The sequence below is a fragment of the Pongo abelii genome, chromosome 8 (genome assembly GCF_028885655.2).
Source record: "Pongo abelii isolate AG06213 chromosome 8, NHGRI_mPonAbe1-v2.0_pri, whole genome shotgun sequence".
Classification (NCBI taxonomy): domain Eukaryota; kingdom Metazoa; phylum Chordata; class Mammalia; order Primates; family Hominidae; genus Pongo; species Pongo abelii.
In genome coordinates, this window is record NC_071993.2 from 102,916,115 (window position 1) to 102,940,120 (window position 24,006).

At 38.0% G+C, this 24,006-nt stretch overlaps 1 protein-coding gene across 1 annotated transcript in view; it reads left to right on the top strand.

Annotated features, from left to right (window-relative positions):
* Positions 1–24,006, top strand: part of CC2D2B (coiled-coil and C2 domain containing 2B) — a 138,137-nt gene that overhangs the window by 49,330 nt on the left and 64,801 nt on the right. Inside the window, 5 exon segments of the mRNA XM_063727676.1 lie at positions 2,443–2,540; positions 8,865–9,005; positions 19,000–19,102; positions 19,292–19,404; positions 21,829–22,006. Of these exon segments, the coding sequence (XP_063583746.1) occupies positions 2,443–2,540; positions 8,865–9,005; positions 19,000–19,102; positions 19,292–19,404; positions 21,829–22,006 (633 nt within the window).

Sequence of the window (24,006 nt, forward strand, 5' to 3'; positions counted from 1 at the left end):
TGCCTTTCCCAAATGTTTTTCCAATTTGAATTTCCACTGGCAAGGCAGGACAGAGCCCACTTCCCAGAGCCTTCACCAATATTCAATATTTTTTCTCTAGCTTTATTTTTAATTAATTCACAAGTTAAAAAAAGAATATATATATTTTTCTAGATGTAAGTCCATAAAAGAAGTCTGTCTTTTAAATATGTTTTGTATATTTTTGTCCTATTCTGTTACTTGCTTTTAAACTTTATTATATATTTTGGCAAACATTTTAAATTAAAAAAAATTCTTTTTTGAGAAAGGTCTCACTCTGTCCCCCAGAGTGCAATTATAACTCACTGCAGCCTCTAACTCCTGGGCTCAAGTGATGCTCTCACTCAGCCTCCCAAGTAGCTGGGACTACAGGTACACGCCACAACACCCAGGTCATTTAAAAAAAAATTTTAAGAAACAAGGTCTTGCTATATTGCCAGGCTGGCCTTGAAATCTTGGCCTCAAGCAATCCTCCTACCTCAGCTCCCTGAGTGTTGGGATTACAGGCGTGAGCCACTGAGCTTGGCAAGCATTTTACATTTTTACAACGTCAAATCTGTTCATCTTTTCCCTTGTGAATTTTAGATTTTCTTGTTTGCTTCCTAAGCTTCCTAAGACCTTCTCTACCCCAAGTTAATCAATTAGCATATTTTTGGTTACAATTCATGGAAAACTTCATCTCAGTTACTTCAGACAATAAGGAAAAGGCATTACCTCATATTATCCAAGTTAGGGCAGCCCTAGGTTTGGTTAATTTGGTGTCTCAACAATATTATCAACAACCCTAGCCTTTTCTGTCCTTCTCTTCATCTTCAGTAAGTTGACTTGGGGTTAGTTCTACTTATGGAAGCTAACCAAGTGGCTACTCCAGTTGAAGGCATGCTGTTCAGACACACAATATGCAGCGTAGTGTCTCACATTGAGAGCCTTCTCCAATCTCTCTCCTGCCCTGCAGCAGATTTCCCCTAATATATCATTGACTAGAATTATTTTGCATGATCATGCCTAAACCATTCATTGGCAAGAATGAAATTGCTGCAAATAGCTGCACTAATCAGTTTACCTCAAAAACACATGGAAAATGATTGAACAATTGAACAAAATTGGTGTTCTGCCAACCAAGAAAAATGATCCTTTAAGGGCAATGAGTAGTGTCTGACAGACCAAAATTATAAAGACTTCCTTTTATATATCCTTATGGTATATATTATATATGTATTTGTGTATGTGTATACATATGGATTTGTGAGTATATAAGTGTGTGTCAAAGGGCATGTGTGTATATAATTTATCTAGAGTTTATATCTGTGTCTCAGGTAAGACTGGGCTCCAACTCCACTCTTTCTCCCAAAAGATCAGCCTAATATCCAAATACCATCATTTATTTCCCTATTGATTTAAAATACTAACTTTATCCTATACCAGCTGCACATATTTATTAATATATAGGTTTGCTTGAGGACTATCTGTTCCTCATATGACATATTGGTCTAGTTCCATACTGTTTCATTACCATATTTAATTATTAAATTATATGTCATAGCACAAGTGCCTCCTCATTGTTGTTCTTTTCTGGAATGTTTTTGGATACCCCATAGGTTTTATCTTCTATATGAACCTTAGAATTAGCTTGTCACCTTCTATTTTTAAAACCCTGTTACCATCTTTATTGTGATTGTGTTGTACTGTTACGTTAATTTTGAAAGAAATTTGATCCTCATAAAAATTGGGTTTCCTCTTCTAGGAATACAGTTTGTTTTCCTATGTTTAGGTCTTCTTGTATGTCTTCCAGTAAAAGTTTATATCAATTGACTCTAGTCTTGAAGTTCCCACAAATTACCTCCAACTGTGACAGATGTCTCCTTTATGTGTTTTAGGGCCTAGTTTCCTCCAGTTCTATTGCTCTATGGATGTTACTCTGTTTTATACCTTCTGCAGTATATTTTGTTCTCTTGATTTTATTCTTCTTGTTTTCCTACATTATGCACTTATCCATAAAGATAGTTATCAATATATGTATATAGATATGAATGTGATGGCAATGAATGTGGATAAAGACAGACATAGATTTTTTCTGTAACTGTGGGATTTTAGGTGAAAGATAAGATTGATACCTGTGCTCAATATGCCTTCTTGATCTAATAGCATTTCTTTATATCAATTGATGAATTGATTTTCTAGTAATGTTCAAGATGCTAGATGTTATTAGATACTAAATTGATGTTTATTGCCTACACAGATATTGAGACCTTTCTCAGTTCCTCCCCAAGGTGCTTATATAAAATATATTGTGGAAGATAAGCCAATAATACACACAAAGTTATACATTGTTCTGCTGCTGCACACACCTTGACCTACAGGTGAACTGGATCAATGGTAACAGGCAGATAAAATATACCAAAGAGCTCTTTTTTTTTGTTATAGCTGAAAGCACTGACAGATGCTACCAAATTGTCAAATGAAAATTCAGAAATAAACCAGCTGACCAGAAAATCTTTACAAGATTATTATTGGCAAATAAGGTAGGTTTTGAGCCATTCATGTTCATCAAGCATTTGTTAAGTAACTTCTTTAGACAAAGTACTGCACTTGCTATGGAAGATAAAGAAAAGTACACAATCCTTACTTTTTAGGCGATTACAGAAATGGTTTCAATCTTTTTTAAGACCCACGTTTGTGTAAAAACATTTCACAGGGGTGCCATGTGAAAATAGTTCTGGTTTTAACATCCATTGATTTGTTTTAAAAAGTTGAAGAACTATGAGTTCATGAGTACTTTGAAATTGACTTGGATTATATTGATCTGAAGTGTTAGTATATATTTGAGAATTAGTGCACATTTACACATGTGCAAGATATATTATTATTTCAGTCTAAAGACAGTATTTCACAAGTAGTGAATTTAAGGACCCCTGTAAAAAGCATGGTCTACAAGTTGGGAGCCATTGGCTTATAGACTGGAAAGCGAAGTTATGAAAATATGAAATAACTGGGAAAGTAATTCCAAGACAAAACATATTCATGTGTCACAGAATCTCTAAAAGCAGGAAAAATCACTGGAAGGTATTCATAATCAGAAGACAGCCTTCATTCAGACTTCTGACATGAATTTATACAACTTATTTAGCCTAAAATCTATCTCAGATTTAGAATTTAACTTAAAATAGTCCCAGATTGGCATTGGCACCAAACAACTGGCAAAGCAAATACATATTTTTTCTGAAAGAGCACAATTTTAATCCTAGCTCAGAGATTATTCAAAGATATAACATTTTAAGAAACATGAGCTTACAGTTTACAACCTCTTCTATCACACACACACAAAGACAGCATGAATAAGAGCCAGTAGAAATAATAGAAGGCTCATACAAGCAAAAGCTTAAGAAAATAGAATTATCAAATATAGAAAATAATATAACTTTTTAAAATATGATTTAAAAATAAAAGACAAGCTTGAAAATATGATCTACAAACAAGATATAGTAAATAACTGAGTACTTCTTGAGCTATTTTTATATAAGAAGAACCAAAGAGAATTTATAGAATTGAAAAATCTAAAATGAAAATTAAAAAATTTAATGGAAGGAGTTTCTAAGAAGATGGAAGAAGAAGAAGCACTAGGAATTAATCTCCCCACCTAGACAACAGTTGTAGTAGCAGAGAACCTGTCCGATGTAACTGCAGTTGTCCCTCAGTATCTGCAAGGGATTGGTTCCAGAATCTCCTACACACACCAAAATTCATGGATGTTCAAGTCCCTTGTATAAAATGACATAGTATTTGCATATAACCTATGCACATCCTCTCATATACTTTAAATCGTTTCTAGATTACTTATAATACCCACTACAATGTAAATGCTATGTACATAGTTGTTCTACTGTGTTTGTTTATTCACATTATTTTTTACTCTTGTATTGTTATTTTTATTGGCTTTTTAAAAATGTTTTAAATCTGAGTTTGGTTAATCTGTAGATGCAGAACTCATGGATATGAAAAGCCTGTATTTTGGAACTCTGGAGTCTATTGAAGGCTTGCAGCATCCAGAGGAAGGCTTGGGTGGTAAATTGGGGTTAATTTTGGTCAGTGTCAGCTCTTAGCACAGTAGCAGCTATCCCCCCACCCCTGCCCCTCAGCCCCATGGCAGGCAGCTGTGTACATGTTCCTGCAGTAACCCACACATATTTTTCAGGAGCCCAAGGTAAGCAAAAAGGACCTTATCCTACAAATATTGGGGACCTGTGCTCTGATCACTGCTTACTTCTAATCACAGAGGTGCAATGAGAGGGGGACCATTATTGTTGTACTTTTCCCCGTTGTTGCAAGCCCCTCTATCTCTGGCTAAGGTGACTTCCAGAGGATTTAAAAGGCTGGTGCCCCTTCTCCTCCTCTTCATTATTTCTTTTTCCTCTTTTGGGAGCCAGATATTAAAGACTATGACATTTAAAAGCAACTGCATATACAGGAAAAATTAGGAATTGACCACACATACCCAGGGAAAGGCATCAACTCAGAAAAGACTGGAGAGGAACTTATGTTTATACCTCAGCCTGATCCTGGGCACAGAGACAGCTGACAATGATTTTTTTTTTTTTTTTGAGACAGTCTTGCTCTGTCACCCAGGCTAGAGTGCAGTGGCACGATCTCGGCTCACTGCAACCTCCACTTCCTGGGTTCAAGCAATTCTCCTGCCTCAGCCTCCCGAGTAGCTGGGACTACAGGTGCGTGCCACCACGCCTGGCTAATTTTTGTATTTTTAGTAGAGACAGGGGTTCACCATGTTGGCCAGGCTGGTCTCAAACTCCTGACCTCAGGTGACCCACCTGCCTTGGCCTCCCAAAGTCCTGGGATTACAGGTGTGAGCCACCACACCTGGCCATGATTTAAAAAAAAATAATAACAATAACAAAAAACAGCAAGCCCTGGGAAAGGAGGACAATGTGATTTCTAGAGTTACCACATTATTAGATTCAAATATCCAGTTTTCAACAACAAAAAAACACAAAGGTGTACAAAGAAACAGGAAAGTATGGCCAACTCAAAGGAAAAGAAGAAATCAACAGAAATTATGCCAAAAAAAAAAAAAACCTACTAGATAAAGACCTACTCGATGGCAGATCTACCAGATAAAGACTTGAAAACAACTGTCATAAAGATGCTCAAAGAACTAAAGAAAGATGTCAAGAAAGTCAAGAAAACCGTACGTTAAACCATGCATAAACAAAATAGGCCGGGCGCATTGGCTCCAAGCCTGTAATCCCAGCACTTTGAGAGGCTGAGGTGAGCAGATTTCTTGAGGCCAGGAGTTCAAGACCAGCCTAGTTAACATGGTGAAACCCCATCTGTACTAAAAATACAAAAATTAGCCAAGTATCATGGTGTGCACCTATAGTCCCAGCTACTCTGGAGGCTGAGGTGGGAGAATTGCTAGAACCTGGGAGGCAGAGCTCGCAGTGAGCTGAGATTGTGCCACTACATTCCAGCCTGGGTGACAGAGTGAGACTCTGTCTCAGTAAATAAATAAATTAATTAATTAATTAAATAAACCACTTATAAACAAAATGGAAGTAACAATAAAGAGATAGAAAATTAAAAAAGAGAATGAAGCTGAAAAGTGTAACTGAAATGAAAAAGTCACTAGAGAGATTCAAAGGCAGATTACAGCAGGCAGAAGAAAGAATTAGTGATCTTGTAGATAGGACAATGTAAATCATTGAATTTGAGCAACAGAAAGAAAAAAAGATTGAAGAAACACTAACAGAGCCTAAGAGACCTGTGGAACACCATTAAGTGGAACAACATATTCAGTGGAGGAGATTCAAAAGGAGAAGATAGAGAGAAAGAAAAGAAATTAGGATAAAGGGTAAGAGGAATGAAATAACAAAGAGATAAACAAATTAATAATAAAACTATAATAGAGAAAATCAATACACTCAAAAGTTGGATAAAAATTGATAAACTCTGGGAAAGCTGATCAAGTGGAAAAAGTGAAACAGCACAAATATACAATGTCAGGAAAGGAAAAGGAACATTACTATAGATGCTGTATATTTTAAATAACTATGCTAAAGAATGTAAACATTTATATGGAAAAGACAAATCTACACAAAATACAACTAATCAAACATATTCAAGAAGTGAAAGACAAGAAAAAAAAACCTTAAGTAATTCAATAATTGTTAAAGAAATCAAACCATTAATTTGAAACCTTTCTGCAAAGAAAACTCCAGGCTCAGATGACTAGAGTACTTTCTAGAACGTTTAAAGCAGTGGGTCTCAAAGTGTGGTCCCCAGACCAGCATCATCACCTTCACCTGGGAGTTTGTTAGAAATGCACATTATCAGGTCTACCACAGACCACTGAATTGGGAACTCTACAGGTAGGGCCTGGCAATCTGTGTTTACCAAGCCCTCCAGGTGATTCTGATGCACAAAAAAGTTTCACAACCTCTTATTTAAAGATAACTACTATTCTTCACAAACTCTTTCAAATAAAAGAAAAAGAGGCTACATTTTCAGCTCGTTTAATGAGGTTACAGTATCCTTGAAATTGAAACCCGGCAACCGTATCAAAATATTGCAACTGAATTTCACTCATGAACATAGATACTAATGTACTAAACAGAATTTTATCAAATAATACATTATAACCAAATTTGGATTATTCCAATTTGGAATTAACCAAATTTGGATTAATTCCAAATTGGAATAATCCAAGGAATGCAAGGATGGTTTAACATTAGAAATTAATTAGTGTAACTTAACATACTAATACAATGTGTTGATTAGTGTAATTTAACATACTAATATAACGTGTTTGCAAAGTTATGAAACACAGAAGAAACTTTTTTAAAACAGTATGTTACTTCAATATTCTAAAACTATGATTATTAGCCTATCAGGCAAAGTACCTCTAAATTTGAAGCAATATTCTAATTGTTAACCTGAAAAAAGTGTAATAAATACATTATACAATTTCCAGAAAATCTGGAAATATATGGAGAATAGTGTATTTATTTTATTATTTTCTGATTAATAATTTGATCCATTGCTTTCAGTTTAGAGGTACTTCATTCAAATAGGTGTCAGGAGGTTGAAGAAAAATTGAGCATATGAAGACCCAGAACACTTAAGCAGTTTCCTTAAGTAAGTTGGAGAACCACAGTTAACACTGGGTTTGTCTGACTCCAAGTATCTTGCTATCCTTTCTACTGCATCACACTTAATGGCATTTACTCAAAATGACCACACTCCTTTAAGAATTCTTGTTTCACACTTCAGCTATGTGAGTGGATTGGGAGGTAATGGAGGCTTACAAAAAATGTTGGTAACATTTACAATATACACCTGTTATCCTGAAGTACCCTGAACCTTGAAATCACACGGGGAAACAGACATTGAATGACTTATTACAAGTGTGATGAATATTTAAAAGGAAAAGCATGAAGAGATATAAGAAAATTTAACTTTGTTGTGGGGGTTTTCAAGCAAGGCTGTACTGAGGAAGTGATAGATATACACTGAGTTTTGAAATACATATTTTTTTTTTGAGACAAGGTCTCCCTCTGCTGCCTGGCCTGGAGCTCAGTGGCACAATCATAGCTCACTGCAGTCCCAACCTTCTAGTCTCAAGTGGTCCTCCCACCTCAGTCCCCTGAGTAGCTGGGACTACAAGTGTGCACCATCATGCCTGGCTAGTTTTTGTTACTTTTGTAGAGACAGGGTTTCACCATGTTGCCCAGGCTGGTCTTCAACTTCTGGGGTCAAGTGATCCACCCCACCTTGGCCTCTAAAATGCTGAGATTATAGGCATGCACCACCATGCTCGGCCCTGAAATGCATATTTTCTGCCTTCATGCACTCTAACTAAGTAAGAATCCCTCCCCAGCACTTTCTTAGAGTGACTCAAACTCTATGGTGCTAGGCTACCACCATCCTTTCCTATCAAGACCTCTTGAGATTTTGGCATCCTTAATCTAAGCCAATCCCTCACCAGTGGCTTTGGAACCATCCAAATAGAACTTAGGTGGCAAAAGTTGTGGGAGCATCACACTGCACCAAAGTATTGGAAGGGACATGCAGCAGCTGGTTTGCATCTTCTTTTTTGTAAATAGTGAAGTGCCAACCAGAAATTGACTAAATCTGAATAGATAGCAAGCACAATTATCAAAACATAGGGGCTTTCCACTCCCTTTCTTTTATTGCTCCTTTCTTCCACCATTGCTCTTCTCTCTTTGGTACTTCAGAATCTTGTAGAGTTCTGGCAGGGCTCAGTGGCTCATGCTTTTAACCCCAGTGCTTTAGGAGACTGAGGCAGGCAGATCACTTGAGGTCAGAAGTTTGAGACCAGTGTGCCGAACATGGTAAAACCCCATCTCTACTAAAATACAACAATTAGCCAGGCATGGTGGCACATGCCTATGGTCCCAGCTACTTGGGAGACTGAGGCAGGAGAATCACTTGAACCCGGGAGATGGAGGTTGCAGTGAGCTGAGATCGTGCCGTAGCACTCCAGCCTGGGCAACAGACCGAGACTCTCTCAAAAAAGAAAAAAAAAATCTCGTAGAATTCTAGCTAGGCTATTTCCTTTCTCAGAAGCATTTGCATTTTAGCAGGGCACTTTTGAATAGTGAAGAGCCATTAAGTCATAAAGGAACAAATTTTTAATGGAATTGCAGTGGGTAACATAAAATATAGTAAGATGGGGTTCAGATGTGTATAAAATGAAAAGAACAAGGTGGGGAGGGAGTTCAGAAGAGTTATTGCAATACATTCTTCCATGCCACTTTTGAAGGCTTTTAGTTCTAATCCACTGACAAATTTTTGCTCTGCCATTTTTGTTGTAGTAATACAAAACAGATGTATGACTTAGAAAGGGGAAAGGACCTCTCCCTACTACGCAGTATATTACGAACTTGGAAACAGATTAAATCTCTTCGACATGGGCAAGGGTTTACAAGCACCCCAATAAAGTTACAGGTTCAGAGGTAAGTGGCTGCTCTATTTGCTCTTATTGGTCTCCTGAGGAACTGCTCATGAATAACTGGAAATTCACAGTGACTAGGAAGACATCCAGAAGCTAGGCAACTATTCCACGTAGTCAACAAAGAATTTGTATCTTAAATATATAAACATATATATATATGTATATATATGTTGAATATATAAAGTGGAATTCTTACAACTTAAGAAAACCCAATTAAACATGGGGAAATGATTTGAACAGACACTTCACTCAAGAATGTATATGGATGGGAAATGAACACATGAAAAGATGCTCAATATTGTCATGTCATTCTCTATTGATTTGTCAGTAGAGAAATGCAAATTAAAACCACAATGAAACAGTGCTACACACCTATTAGAATGGCTAAAATCCAAAACTAAAGGAAAGAAAAGACAAGACATTAACAAATGTTGGAAAGGATGCTGAGCAATAGAAACTTATTCATTGCTGATGGGAATGCAAAATGGTACAGCCACTTTGGAAATAGTTTGGCGCATTCTTATAAAGTTAAATGTGGAGCCAGCAATCATACTTTAGGTGAAACACATTTTAGATAATTTGATAAAATCATAAAACCATGTCTGATGGAGGAAATAATTCAAACCCAAACACTTAAGCTGTTTGTGAACTCACAGGGAAATAACTTAATTTTCTCCCCACAACCCATTGTCCTGGGTCATTTGGTTTTCAAAAGTATGAAAGGTTAGTATAATTTCAGGCAAATAAGAAAAATGTTTATTTTGTTGATTTTTTTTTCCTGCTGCAGTAGTTTTTTGTTTTTTGTTTTTTGTTTTTAACAAAAGTGCTCTGGAAGGTTTCTAAACCTAAACCCAGCATTGAACTTTATCTTAGACTCCTAAACTAATGTAAATGTAATGACTTGCTTCTAATCCTTTAAACCAACCTGACACACCCATGCATCATGAATCCCTGAGCAACAAAGAGGAGACACAGATGTCGTAGGGTTACCCAGAACAATGGCTCTGGACCCATATTACCTGCTCACCACTAACTCGTTGCCACTATTCTGAACTCCAGTCCCACCTGAGGCCCTTTGCGTTTGTTCTTCCTGACATTCAACTTTTCCAGCTGACTTTGGCTTGAATTCGTCTCTCCAGACTGCCTCTCAGCTAAATAACCACACTGCCTCTCAGCTAAATACCACACTGTCAGTCACCAGGCTGGCCCCAGCTGGGGTAGCCCCAGCGACCCTAAATTGGGCATTTAGTTTAAGCAGTTAAAAGTATCATTCTGATCAATTGGAGAAGCTATCTGTTTGAAGATGTTCCTCGGAACTGTTTCCTGGCCAACTTTACCACTGTTGACCTCACAATACACCTGGTCCCTGTGAGCCCTAACTGAATAAACTTGTAGCTAGGCTGCCTGGAAAGATAGTACTCATGATAAGAAGGCCTGGTACCTAGACACTGAGCTCAGGTTATCATTTCGTCATGTATTTGGTTTGGGGCATGTTGAAGTTGATATGCCTTTGAGATATCTCTAAATAAGGCAATTAAATGGGCAGCTAGGTGCATGGTTTGTGGCACAGTAAATAAGCATAGTTGAAGCCATGGGTGTGCATGAAACTGCCTAGGGAGAAGGCAGAGAATAAGATGAGGAGAGACCCCAAGCACCAAGTCTTGAGAAATTGCTTTGAATGGCTTGGTAGAGGAGGAGAAACTAGAGGAGGGACAGAGAAGTACCCGTTGGAGTATTTTTTTTCTTTTTATTATTATTATTATTATTATTATTATTATTATTATTATACTTTAGGCTCTATGGTACATGTGCGCAACGTGCAGGTAAGTTACATATGTATACATGTGCCATGCTGGTGCGCTGCACCCACCAACTCGTCATCTAGCATTAGGTATATCTCCCAATGCTATCCCTCCCCCCTCCCCCCACCCCACAACAGTCCCCAAAGTGTGATGTTCCCCTTCCTGTGTACATGTGTTCTCATTGTTCAGTTCCCACCTATGAGTGAGAATATGCGGTGTTTGGTTTTTTGTTCTTGTGATAGTTTACTGAGAATGATGATTTCCAGTTTCATCCATGTCCCTACAAAGGACATGAACTCATCATTTTTTATGGCTGCATAGTATTCCATGGTGTATATGTGCCACATTTTCTTAATCCAGTCTATCATTGTTGGACATTTGGGTTGGTTCCAAGTCTTTGCTATTGTGAATAATGCTGCAATAAACATACGTGTGCATGTGTCTTTATAGCAGCATGATTTATAGTCCTCTGGGTATATACCCAGTAATGGGATGGCTGGGTCAAATGGAATTTCTAGTTCTAGACCCCTGAGGAATCGCCACACTGACTTCCACAAGGGTTGAACTAGTTTACAGTCCCACCAACAGTGTAAAAGTGTTCCTATTTCTCCAATCCTCTCCAGCACCTGTTGTTTCCTGACTTTTTAATGATTGCCATTCTAACTGGTGTGAGATGGTATCTCATTGTGGTTTTGATTTGCATTTCTCTGATGGCCAGTGATGGTGAGCATTTTTTCGTGTGTTTTTTGGCTGCATAAATGTCTTCTTTTGAGAAGTGTCTGTTCATGTCCTTCGCTCACTTTTTGATGGGGTTGTTTGTTTTTTTCTTGTAAATTTGTTGGAGTTCATTGTAGATTCTGGATATTAGCCCTTTGTCAGATGAGTAGGTTGTGAAAATTTTCTCCCATTTTGTAGGTTGCCTGTTCACTCTGATGGTAGTTTCCTTTGCTGTGCAGAAGCTCTTTAGTTTAATTAGATCCCATTTGTCAATTTTGGCTTTTTTGTTGCCATTGCTTTTGGTGTTTTAGACATGAAGTCCTTGCCCATGCCTATGTCCTGAATGGTATTGCCTAGGTTTTCTTCTAGGGTTTTTATGGTTTTAGGTCTAACATTTAAGTCTTTAATCCATCTTGAATTGATTTTTGTATAAGGTGTAAGGAAGGGATCCAGTTTCAGCTTTCTACATATGGCTAGCCAGTTTTCCCAGCACCATTTATTAAATAGGGAATCCTTTCCCCATTTCTTGTTTTTGTCACGTTTGTCAAAGATCAGATAGTTGTAGATATGTGGCATTATTTCTGATGGCTCTGTTCTGTTCCATTGATCTATATCTCTGTTTTGGTACCAGTACCATGCTGTTTTGGTTACTGTAGCCTTGTAGTATAGTTTGAAGTCAGGTAGCGTGATTTCTCCAGCTTTGTTCTTTTGGCTTAGGATTGACTTGGCAATGCGGGCTCTTTTTTGGTTCCATATGAACTTTAAAGTAGTTTTTTCCAATTCTGTGAAGAAAGTCATTGGTAACTTGATGGGGATGGCATTGAATCTGTAAATTACCTTGGGAAGGATGGCCATTTTCATGATATTGATTCTTCCTACCCATGAGCATGGAATGTTCTTCCATTTGTTTGTATCCTCTTTTATTTCGTTGAGCAGTGGTTTGTAGTTCTCCTTGAAGAGGTCCTTCACATCCCTTGTAAGTTGGATTCCTAGGTATTTTATTCTCTTTGAAGCAATTGTGAATGGGAGTTCACTCATGATTTGGCTCTCTGTTTGTCTGTTATTGATGTATAAGAATGCTTGTGATTTTTGTACATTGATTTTGTATCTTGAGACTTTGCTGAAGTTGCTTATCAGCTTAAGGAGATTTTGGGCTGAGACAATGGGGTTTTCTAGATATACTATCATGTCATCTGCAAACAGGGACAATTTGACTTCTTCTTTTCCTAATTGAATACCCTTGATTTCCTTCTCTTGCCTAATTGCCCTGGCCAGAACTTCCAACACTATGTCGAATAGAAGTGGTGAGAGAGGGCATCCCTGTCTTGTGCCAGTTTTCAAAGGGAATGCTTCCAGTTTTTGCCCATTCAGTATGATATTGGCTGTGGGTTTGTCATAAATAGCTCTTATTATTTTGAGATACGTCCCATCAATACCTAATTTATTGAGAGTTTTTAGCATGAAGGTTGTTGAATTTTGTCAAAGGCCTTTTGTGCATCTATTGAGATAATCGTGTGGTTTTTGTCTTTGGTTCTGTTTATATGCTGGATTACATTTATTGATTTGCGTATATTGAACCAGCCTTGCATCCCAGGGATGAAGCCCACTTGATCATGGTGGATAAGCTTTTTGATGTGCTGCTGGATTCTGTTTGCCAGTATTTTATTGAGGATTTTTGCATCAATGTTCATCGAGGATATTGGTCTAAAATTCTCTTTTTTTGCTGTGTCTCTGCCAGGCTTTGGTATCAGGATGATGCTGGCCTCATCAAATGAGTTAGGGAGGATTCCCTCTTTTTCTATTGATTGGAATAGTTTCAGAAGGAATGGTACCAGCTCCTCCTTGTACCTCTGGTAGAATTTGGCTGTGAACCCATCTGGTCCTGGACTTTTTTTGGTTGGTAAGCTATTGATTATTGCCACAATTTCAGCTCCTGTTATTGGTCTATTCAGAGATTCAACTTCTTCCTGGTTTAGTCTTGGGAGGGTATATGTGTTGAGGAATTTATCCATTTCTTCTAGATTTTCTAGTTTATTTGCGTAGAGGTGTTTGTAATATTCTCTGATGGTAGTTTGTATTTCTGTGGGATCGGTGGTGATATCCCCTTTATCATTTTTTATTGCATCTATTTGATTCTTCTCTCTTTTTTTCTTTATTAATCTTGCTAGCGGTCTATCAATTTTGTTGATCCTTTCAAAAAACCAGCTCCTGGATTCATTGATTTTTTGAAGGGTTTTTTGTGTCTCTATTTCCTTCAGTTCTGCTCTGATTTTAGTTATTTCTTGCCTTCTGCTAGCTTTTGAATGTGTTTGCTCTTGCTTTTCTAGTTCTTTTAATTGTGATGTTAGGGTGTCAATTTTGGATCTTTCCTGCTTTCTCTTGTGGGCATTTAGTGCTATACATTTCCCTCTACACACTGCTTTGAATGCATCCCAGAGATTCTGGTATGTTGTGTCTTGGTTCTTGTTGGTTTCAAAGAACATCTTTATTTCTGCCTTCATTTCGTTATGTACCCAGTAGTCATTCAGGAGCAGGTTGTTCAGTTTCCACGTAGTTGAGTGGTTTTGAGTGAGATTCTTAATCCTGAGTTCTAGCTTGATTGCACTGTGATCTGAGAGATAGTTTGTTATAATTTCTGTTCTTTTACATTTATTGAGGAGAGCTTTACTTCCAAGTATATGGTCAATTTTGGAATAGGTGTGGTGTGGTGCTGAAAAAAATGTATATTCTGTTGATTTGGGGTGGAGAGTTCTGTAGATGTCTATTAGGTCTGCTTGGTGCAGAGCTGAGTTCAATTCCTGGGTATCCTTGTTGACTTTCTGTTTCGTTGATCTGTCTAATGTTGACAGTGGGGTGTTAAAGTCTCCCATTATTAATGTGTGGGAGTCTAAGTCTCTTTGTAGGTCACTCAGGACTTGCTTTATGAATCTGGGTGCTCCTGTATTGGGTGCATATATATTTAGGATAGTTAGCTCTTCTTGTTGAATTAATCCCTTTACCATTATGTAATGGCCTTGTCTCTTTTGATCTTTGTTGGTTTAAAGTCTGTTTTATCAGAGACTAGGATTGCAACCCCTGCCTTTTTTTGTTTTCCATTTGCTTGTAGATCTTCCTCCATCCTTTTATTTTGAGCCTATGTGTGTCTCTGCACGTGAGATGGGTTTCCTGAATACAGCACACTGATGGGTCTTTATCCAGTTTGCCAGTCTGTGTCTTTTAATTGGAGCATTTAGTCCATTTACATTTAAAGTTAATATTGTTATGTGTGCATCTGATCCTGTCATTATGATGTTAGCTGGTTATTTTGCTCATTAGTTGATGCAGTCTCTTCCTAGTCTCGATGGTCTTTACATTTCGGTATGATTTTGCAGTGGCTGGTACCGGTTGTGCCTTTCCATGTTTAGCGCTTCCTTCAGGAGCTCTTTTAGGGCAGGCCTGGTGGTGACAAAATCTCTCAGCATTTGCTTCTCTGTAAAGTATTTTATTTCTCCTTCACTTATGAAGCTTAGTTTGGCTGGATATGAAATTCTGGGTTGAAAATTCTTTTCTTTAAGAATGTTGAATATTGGCCCCCACTCTCTTCTGGCTTGTAGGGTTTCTGCGGAGAGATCCGCTGTTAGTCTGATGGGCTTCCCTTTGATGGTAACCCGACCTTTCTCTCTGGCTGCCCTTAACATTTTTTCCTTCATTTCAACTTTGGTGAATCTGACAATTATGTGTCTTGGAGTTGCTCTTCTCATGGAGTATCTTTGTGGCATTCTCTGTATTTCCTGAATCTGAATGTTGGCCTGCCTTGCTAGATTGGGGAAGTTCTCCTGGATAATATCCTGCAGAGTGTTTTCCAACTTGTTTCCATTCTCCCCGTCACTTTCAGGTATACCAATCAGACGTAGATTTGGTCTTTTCACATAGTCCCACATTTCTTGGAGGCTTTGCTCGTTTCTTTTTATTCTTTTTTCTCTAAACTTCCCTTCTCGCTTCATTTCATTCCTTTCATCTTCCAGGGCTGATACCCTTTCTTCCATTTGATCGCATCGGCTCCTGAGGCTTCTGCATTCTTCACGTAGTTCTCGAGCCTTGGTTTTCAGCTCCATCAGCTCCTTTAAGCACTTCTCTGTATTGGTTATTCTAGTTATACATTCTTCTAAATTTTTTTCAAACTTTTCAACTTCTTTGCCTTTGGTTTGAATATCCTCCCATAGCTCGGAGTAATTTGATCGTCTGAAGCCTTCTTCTCTCAGCTCGTCAAAGTCATTCTCCGTCCAGCTTTGTTCCGTTGCTGGTGAGGAACTGCGTTCCTTTGGAGGAGGAGAGGTACTCTGCTTTTTAGAGTTTCCAGTTTTTCTGCTCTGTTTTTTCCCCATCTTTGTGGTTTTATCTACTTTTGGTCTTTGATGATGGTGATGTACAGATGGGTTTTTGGTGTGGATGTCCTTTCTGTTAGTTTTCCTTCTAACAGACAGGACCCTCAGCTGCAGGTCTGTTGGAGTACCTGGCCGGCCGTGTGAGGTGTCAGTCTGCCCCTGCTGGGGGGTGCCTCCCAGTTAGGCTGCTCGGGGGTCAGGGGTCAGGGACCCACTTGAGGAGGCAGTCAGCCCGTTCTCAGATCTCCAGCTGCGTGCTGGGAGAACCACTGCTCTCCTCAAAGCTGTCAGACAGGGACATTTAAGTCTGCAGAGGTTACTGCTGTCTTCTTGTTTGTCTGTGTCCTGCCCCCAGAGGTGGAGCCTACAGAGGCAGGCAGGCCTCCTTGAGCTGTGGTGGGCTCCACCCAGTTCAAGCTTCCAGGCTGCTTTGTTTACCTAAGCGAGCCTGGGCAATGGCGGGCGCCCCTCCCCCAGCCTCGCTGCCGACTTGCTGTTTGATCTCAGACTGCTGTGCTAGCAATCAGCGAGACTCCGTGGGCATAGGACCCTCTGAGCCAGGTGCGGGCTATACTCTCCTGGAGCACCGTTTCCTAAGCCCGTCGGAAAAGCACAGTATTCGGGTGGGAGTGGCCCGATTTTCCAGGTGCCGTCTGTCACCCCTGGAAAGGGAACTCCCTGACCCCTTGCGCTTCCCGAGTGAGGCAATGCCTCGCCCCTGCTTCGGCTGGCGCACGGTGCGCTCACCCACTGACCTGCGCCCACTGTCTGGCACTCCCTAGTGAGATGAACACGTTACCTCAGATGGAAATGCAGAAATCACCCGTGTTCTGCGTCGCTCGCGCTGGGAGCTGTAGACCGGAGCTGTTCCTATTCGGCCATCTTGGCTCCTCCACATTCCCGTTAGAGTATTTTGCCCCAGAGTCAAGGAAACGGGAGTATTTTAAGTAGGAGGAAGTGGTTAGCAGTTATTATCAGTTAAGTTCACTACTAAAAATGTTCATTGGATTTCCTGACATGGAGGTTATTGATAATCTCAGCTAGAGCAAGTTTTATAAAGTTACAGCGGCAGAAATGAGGTAACAGGAAGTTGAGGAGATAGCCCTGTCTTCTCGTTCAGGTGGCAAACTCTCCTTGTTAATTAAATGTTAGCAACACTGCATTTAGCTTAGAGAGACTGGGTGGGTCAGTCGCTATAGATGATAGATTGTATTTTCTTCTGCCCCTGAACCCAAACCACAGCACTGGCAAATAACACAGAGAATCCAGATTTCTTATATTGTCTTCACTTGTGCTCTCTGTTTGGCACTGCCTACGTGGAGAAGATTCAGATAACTGCCAAAGAAACTTAAAATGAGAAAGAAAGTGCAAGCTATGCAAGCAGGAAATGCAACAACATTTGATAAAATAGCATCAGGACCTTCATCATTTCCCAGAGTCATTTGGCTCAGAATAGAAAGGAGGAAGCTATAGACCCTGCTTCAATAGTTTCCCTCAGAAGAAAATCTGGGTATAACACCTATTGTCTAAGTTACTCGTAACACTTATTCCCTAAATTATTATAGGCTGAAATCACTTAGGAATTTCTAAAAACGACTGTTCTAATTTAATTAGTATGGGGTATGGTCTGGATATCATGAGTTTTAAAATACTTCCCTGGTGATTTTAATATGTAACAAAGGTTAAAAGCCATTGTATTACAGAACAGCAAGTTAATTGATGTCATATTGATTGCCCTGAATCTGAAGAAAATAATAATAACATTTATTAAGTGTTTGTTTTACTCCAAGTCCTGGGCTGAGCACTTTACTTAAATTAGTGCATTTAATCCTCACAACAACCTAATTTTCAGATGAGAAAAGTGAGGCATAGAGTTCTTAAGTAATTTGCCCAGATTCTGTAGTGCCATTAATGGGGCTGGGTTTTCAGCCCAGGATACTACCATATAGATAATATCTGCACTTAGTCCCCTATATTCTGTTTCAGAAGGCAAAAAGCATATAATTGCTTTGAAACAGCTCTATTGAGATATAATTCACATACCATGTGGTTCACCCATTCAAAGTCTCCAGTTCAATGGTTTTTAATAAATTCCCAGAATTGTGCAACAATCACTGCAATTTAATCTTATGATGTTTTTGTCACCCCCCAAAGAAACCATCTTCCCATTAGTGGTCACTCCTCATGTGTGCAGACATAGGCTTTTCTTTCTTTTGGGTATATGAGTGGAATTGCTGGGTCATATGGTAACTCTGTAGTTAACATTTTTGAGGAACTGCCAGACTGTTTTCCAAAACAGCTGCACCATTTTACATTCCCAACAGAGCATATAATATTTTACCAAAGGATTTCCTTCTTAAATGATTAAAATGGAAAACAAAACCTTATACTGAAAACAAGAAATTTTTACACTATCAGAAAAACTTGAATCCTAGATCAATAATTTTCTGACACTGTTCAGATAACTGAGATTTTATTGAACTACTAATAAAAGAGGAATAATAGTACTTACTTCATAGGGTTGTGATAATTAAATCAGTCAATACATGTAAAGTATTTACACTATTGCCTGGCACATACTTAGTAAGTACTATATAAGGATTAGCTAGTAGTAGTAGTAATAGTAGTAGTAGTAGCAGCAGCAGTGGCAATATGCTAATGCCATGAACTGTTTACTGTTTATGCATAAACACCAACTATGATTTACTACTTAGTATCACCATGATCACCTGCCCTTATACGTGCTCAGGTTCTCACAGCTTAAAAAATATGAGAGAAAGAAAAATGAGAGGAAACAGGGTATGTGTCCTTGAATTTTTATCTCCCCATTCCCCTGTTACTTATTCTCACCAGAGGAAAGGTTTCTTGATGCCCTTAGAAAGGGCTGTAAACACTAATGGTAAATTTACTGAGTAGGGAGAAATATCTGAAAGCCAAGAATAAGCTTATAAAGTTTTTAAAATATTTATCAAATTGGTAATTTCCTTAGAATGTAAAATTACTTGTAAGAGATTGGTTTTTGTGTGTGTGTGTGTGTGTTGGCAAAAACTCGAACAGCTCTCAAATACCTCCATTATTTCTGCTTTCAATAATTCTGTTTATTATTAATTAGGATTAAAATGAATAAATGTGATGAACAAGAGCAAATCTCAGAAATGTCTGAAACTGAGAAGAAAAATGAAGGAAAAGAACTTAAGAATGGGAAAAAACAGGAGGTATTTATGTTGCAAAATAACATTAAACTCAACTAGTTATAATATTTTATTTTTTTATAGAATGTGAAATCGGTATTTCTAAAAGTTATCCAACAAAATGACAAATACAAGAAATAAATGAATTTTAAGAATAAATGTCCTACACAGGGATGTACATGGCAAATTATATATTTATTTTTTGATTTCTAGAGCCTCTCATATCTAGCTTCAGACGAAACAGAAATTGAAAGAATAAAGCCAATTACCTTGAGGCCACAACTTTCTTTCACTGCAGAATTAACAAGCTTATCCAAGTGTTCATTGTAAGCATGTTTAAATAATTATTTCTTTATTATATATTGTCTATTAATTGGATTGTTTTTAATAATAAAGTGGGATTTCTTGGTTGAGTACCATATGCCAGGTACTGTAAGTTTTTAAAAACACGTTTTCACATTTAATTGTCACCATAGCTCTACAGAGTTCCATATTATCCTCATCTTAAAGAAGGAATGTAGCTTATGGGAAGTTAAATTGCCCAGATTCACACATCTAATACATGCCTGAGGTGGGACATAAACCAGTTTGGTGTTCTATAGAAACTGTGATATCTTCATTGCTAGGCTTCATATATTGATAATTTGCAGGGGTTTTTTTTGTTTGTTTGTTTTGTTTTGTTTTGCTATGTTAGTAATTTTTGTTCAGGTATAGATAGGTGAGATATAAAGGCACTGTAAAAAGTAATATACCATTGTCTTTGCTTGTTAAAGGAACTCTGGCTCTCATAAAAACTATTTCACATCAAGAGGGCCCCCTAAACAATTTTCTTCTTTGACATTACAAACTTCTTTACTTCACAGTTGTGATTTCTTCCTTGAGCTATAATGTTTTCTCTCTATGCCTGGAAAATTATGCAAAAACAGACATCATAGGTAACCCCATTTCTCCATCTACTAGGCCTATGGATCCCATCTCCCTTAAAGAGGATATGGCAACTTAGAGTACTAGGTCTAACTTTTCAACATCTCTATCCCATGGCACACTTGGTACCAGTCCATCTTTGAGTACTGGGAATGTGCATCATTTAGCAGTGTTGGAACATACTGGGTAATCAATAAATGTTTATATATATTAAATGAATGAATGGATGATTACATTAACAACCAAAAGAGCAGCAGACACAAAGTCACAATTATCGCCACCCACTTTCTGACCAGAGAAGTGCAGCAGTGGAGAAATCCTTTATTTGTTCTGTATCTTCTTCCAAAAAGGGCCTGAGATATTTTATTATGTAGGACACCCATATAAAAAGACTATCTAAACAAGGGGAAGAATACAGAAGCCATAAAATGAAAGTTGGAGGGAGAGAGAAGAAAGAGGAGGAAGAAGATATTTGTGCTGGAAAACCTAGACTAAAACTTAGTGGAAGTCAAGGCAAAAGGATGTATGGTGTTTTATATCTTTGCAAAGCCATTGCCATCCGATAGCATTGCTGTCATCTATTTAACACACCCAATTGAATCCATAAAAGAATAATATGTCGATATAGAGGATAGAAGTGAAAAGAATACAGAGATTAGAGAAGAATTAAAGAGTTTACAGGTGAAGAGAAAGGCAAGATTTCCTGAAGATAAGTATAACCCCGAATCAACAAATTTTTAAAATCAATTCAACAAATTTTTAAAATCAAATTCAGATTTTTAAAATCAATACTTTTAGAGGGCAACAGAAAGGGTAACTTTTACTTAGATATTTCTTGAAAGGTAATTGGGAATATGATCGAAAGAGGCCAACAGGGAGAGAAGAATAGGTAATCTTTTGTCCCCTAACTCTTTGAGAAGGTTACAGAGATGGACAGATAATAGGGCAGGGACATACTGGGCCCACAGGGTGATTAGATTGGGGAGCAGAAGGGGATTTTATGTTTCAACTTAGGGTTTATCTTCCACCTAGCCTTCTCCCTTCTGAAAAAGAGGGTCAAGTCTTAAACATCATTAGGTCAGTTCTCTTGCCGCTAGGAAGATATTCAATAAACATTGGTTGAGTGAATTAAACAATGAATGAAAGACTCTAGGAGTTTTATATCAGTCAAGGGATCAACTTATGCCTCAACAAGTGTTTCCCCCAGGGAAGTAACCTGGCTTGCTCCTTTGATCTTTGGGTTCAGAGATAGGGTGGCTTCCCCACTGTCCTGGAGAAAAGGGGTACACAGCCTAAACCTTAAGGTGGTTTACAAAGACCTTTAAGAGGACACAGCAAGCCTGTTGCCTTAGAGCCACATCTTTGAAGTTATTGACAACATGGTGTGTGGAGGGTTGTGTGTTTGTGTATATAGTCTATGTGTGTGTCTTTTTAAAGTTAGGAAATATTTTTAAATTCTTGATTCAATCTCCTCTCCCCATTCCCAAGCCCCTCAGTTTTTTCCTCTCATAAGACATCTGGTAGATATGTGCTGTAATCTCTTTAAATTGTAATTTAGTAAAATAATAGTTGAATGATTTATAGGACCTTGATTTTAGTTCTTCTATTTTTGAATACATATTTTGAGTACATCTCTTTCATTAAAAACATTTGACTGGGAAGAAGAAATTTTTATCCACATGTAGACAAGTGTTATTTGATGTAAAGATAACATTTGTCCTCTGAAATTATCTTCTGTTTAACATGCTAACATACATTTTGAAAGAACAATATGTTATGTCTATTGTACTTTTTAAGGGTGATTTAAAGGTTTGTTTAATTTTTAGGCATGAACAAAAAAGAAGAGCCAAAATTCAGAAGCTCAAATACTTTATTAAAATATTTTACAACAATAAACAGGTTTCTTGTACTTCAGTATCTCCCCTACAGTTTGATTTTAAAGTCATGTTTCAGCAAATTTTCAATATTCAGTTAATATATTGGCCTGAAGTGATTTGTTTGGAGGTATGCCATTGTCATTTACTTTTGTATCTTATTTTATGCCATACATAATTTAGAATTTTTTGTTAGCTACAGTTATATGTGATAAGTAATTTCTTTGATGTTGAGATGGACTGATCTTTATGTGTAGATGATAAGATATTTATAAATGTATAATTCACCACTAGTCTTTTATGCTGTAAGTACAAAGTTATTTGATTTGTAGTGTTCCAAATACTCATCTCCTGCTAAAATTTCTGCACCCCTGGATGTGCAGCATTGCTATTCATTTGCAATGAGGTGGAAAAGTGCTGTTTACAGTATAATGAGTAGCATAGCTATTTTAAGTGTTGAATGATTTCTATAATGTGAACTTCCACATCCCTGACTTGGTGGCTTCAGTCTCTTGCTGTATTTGTTCTTCCTTCTTTTTTGGATTTTTAGATCCCTCTAAGAATCAGATGAAAGAACATACACACAAAAGACCCCCAGTCTCTGTGCAAAGATTCCACTGTAAGAACCCCCACTCTAATGGAAGAAGAAAATAGGATGATGGAGAAAAATGAGAGACAACAAAGGAGTCTAGACAAGAAGTCCTGGTGGCTAAAAACAGGGTTAAACTTAAAGCTATACTTGAAAAAAATGTTAGGAGGCAATAAAGATTTGTGTGTAGGAAGGGAGGCGCTTGAGGAGTAGGGAGAGAATTGTAGTTACAAATATAAATCAAAATTATTTTTATAATGTCGAGAATAATTTTGTTCTCTCCCTGATAGATGTTCTATTCATTATTCATGTATTCAGGTTTCCACTGTCTTACAATGTCCCTCTGTTGAAATTCCTACATTAAAAATATGCCTACTTTCCACACTGAATTCCTAATACAAAGAAAAAAAAAACAAGAACTATACTTTCCTACTGTTGTCCCTAAAGTAAATTGTGATATAATAATCCAATCACTTGAAGTTTAAAATCTGCCTCCCCAAATAGGTAAATGTGTATTTTGAGTCCTTTATCATCCTATCACTTAGCATATGAGCCTAAGAAACTAAGAGGCAGAGAGGGAGAGGAATCTAGTTAGAGATAAATTCACCATTAGCAAATGCAAAAATTGCAAAATAAATCAATATGCCCTAGCCTAACAGACTTTAACCTACATTTTTAATTCTTTTTTTTTTTTTTTCTGAGATGAAGTCTCACCCTGTTGCCCAGGCTGGAGTGCAGTGGTGCGATCCCAGCCACCACAACCTCCACCTCCTGGGTTCAAGCAATTCTCCTTCCTCAGCCTCCCAAGTAGCTGGGATACAGATGCCCACCACCATGCCCAGCTAATTTTTGTATCTTTAGTAGAGATAGGATTTCACCATGTTGGCCAGGCTGGTCTTGAACTCCTGACCTCAAGTGATCTGCCTGCCTCAGCCTCCCAAAGTGCTGGGATTGCAGGCATGAACCAACACGCCCCGCCTTTAGTTCATTTCTTATTACTCCTCTTTAGTCATTCATCACTTCAGCCAAACTGAGCTGCTTGTCTTTTCCCACACGTGCTTGTAATTTCCTACCTCTAAGCTTTTGTGCATGTTAGCTGCTCCGTTTAAAAATGCCCATTTTCATTCTTACCACTTTTAAGATGCTCAATCTCATCTGCATCATGGTGTTGACAGTTGTCATCAGGGGACAAGACTGGCTCCTGGGAGCCCTCAACTGATAAAATTCTCTATCTCAGTACACTTACCTTGCTCTCCAGGGGCTGGCTTCCAGCCTGTAGTCCAAGAACCTGGGTTTGACAGTCCACTGAGAATGCATCCTACATACCCTAAGCAAATTCACAAGGGTGAAGTGTAAATGCCAACTCAACATTTGAATATATTTATCAGTTCATGTTCTCTGAAAGTTAGCCAATTTACTGATTTACAATAAGAAATATTTCACAGAGCTACAACTCCTACAAACATTTCTGCAGTAGGTATGCCTTTGTCAAAGGGACCAGTGTGGTGTCTTAAATTCTCTCTTACAAGGAAGTAAAACCA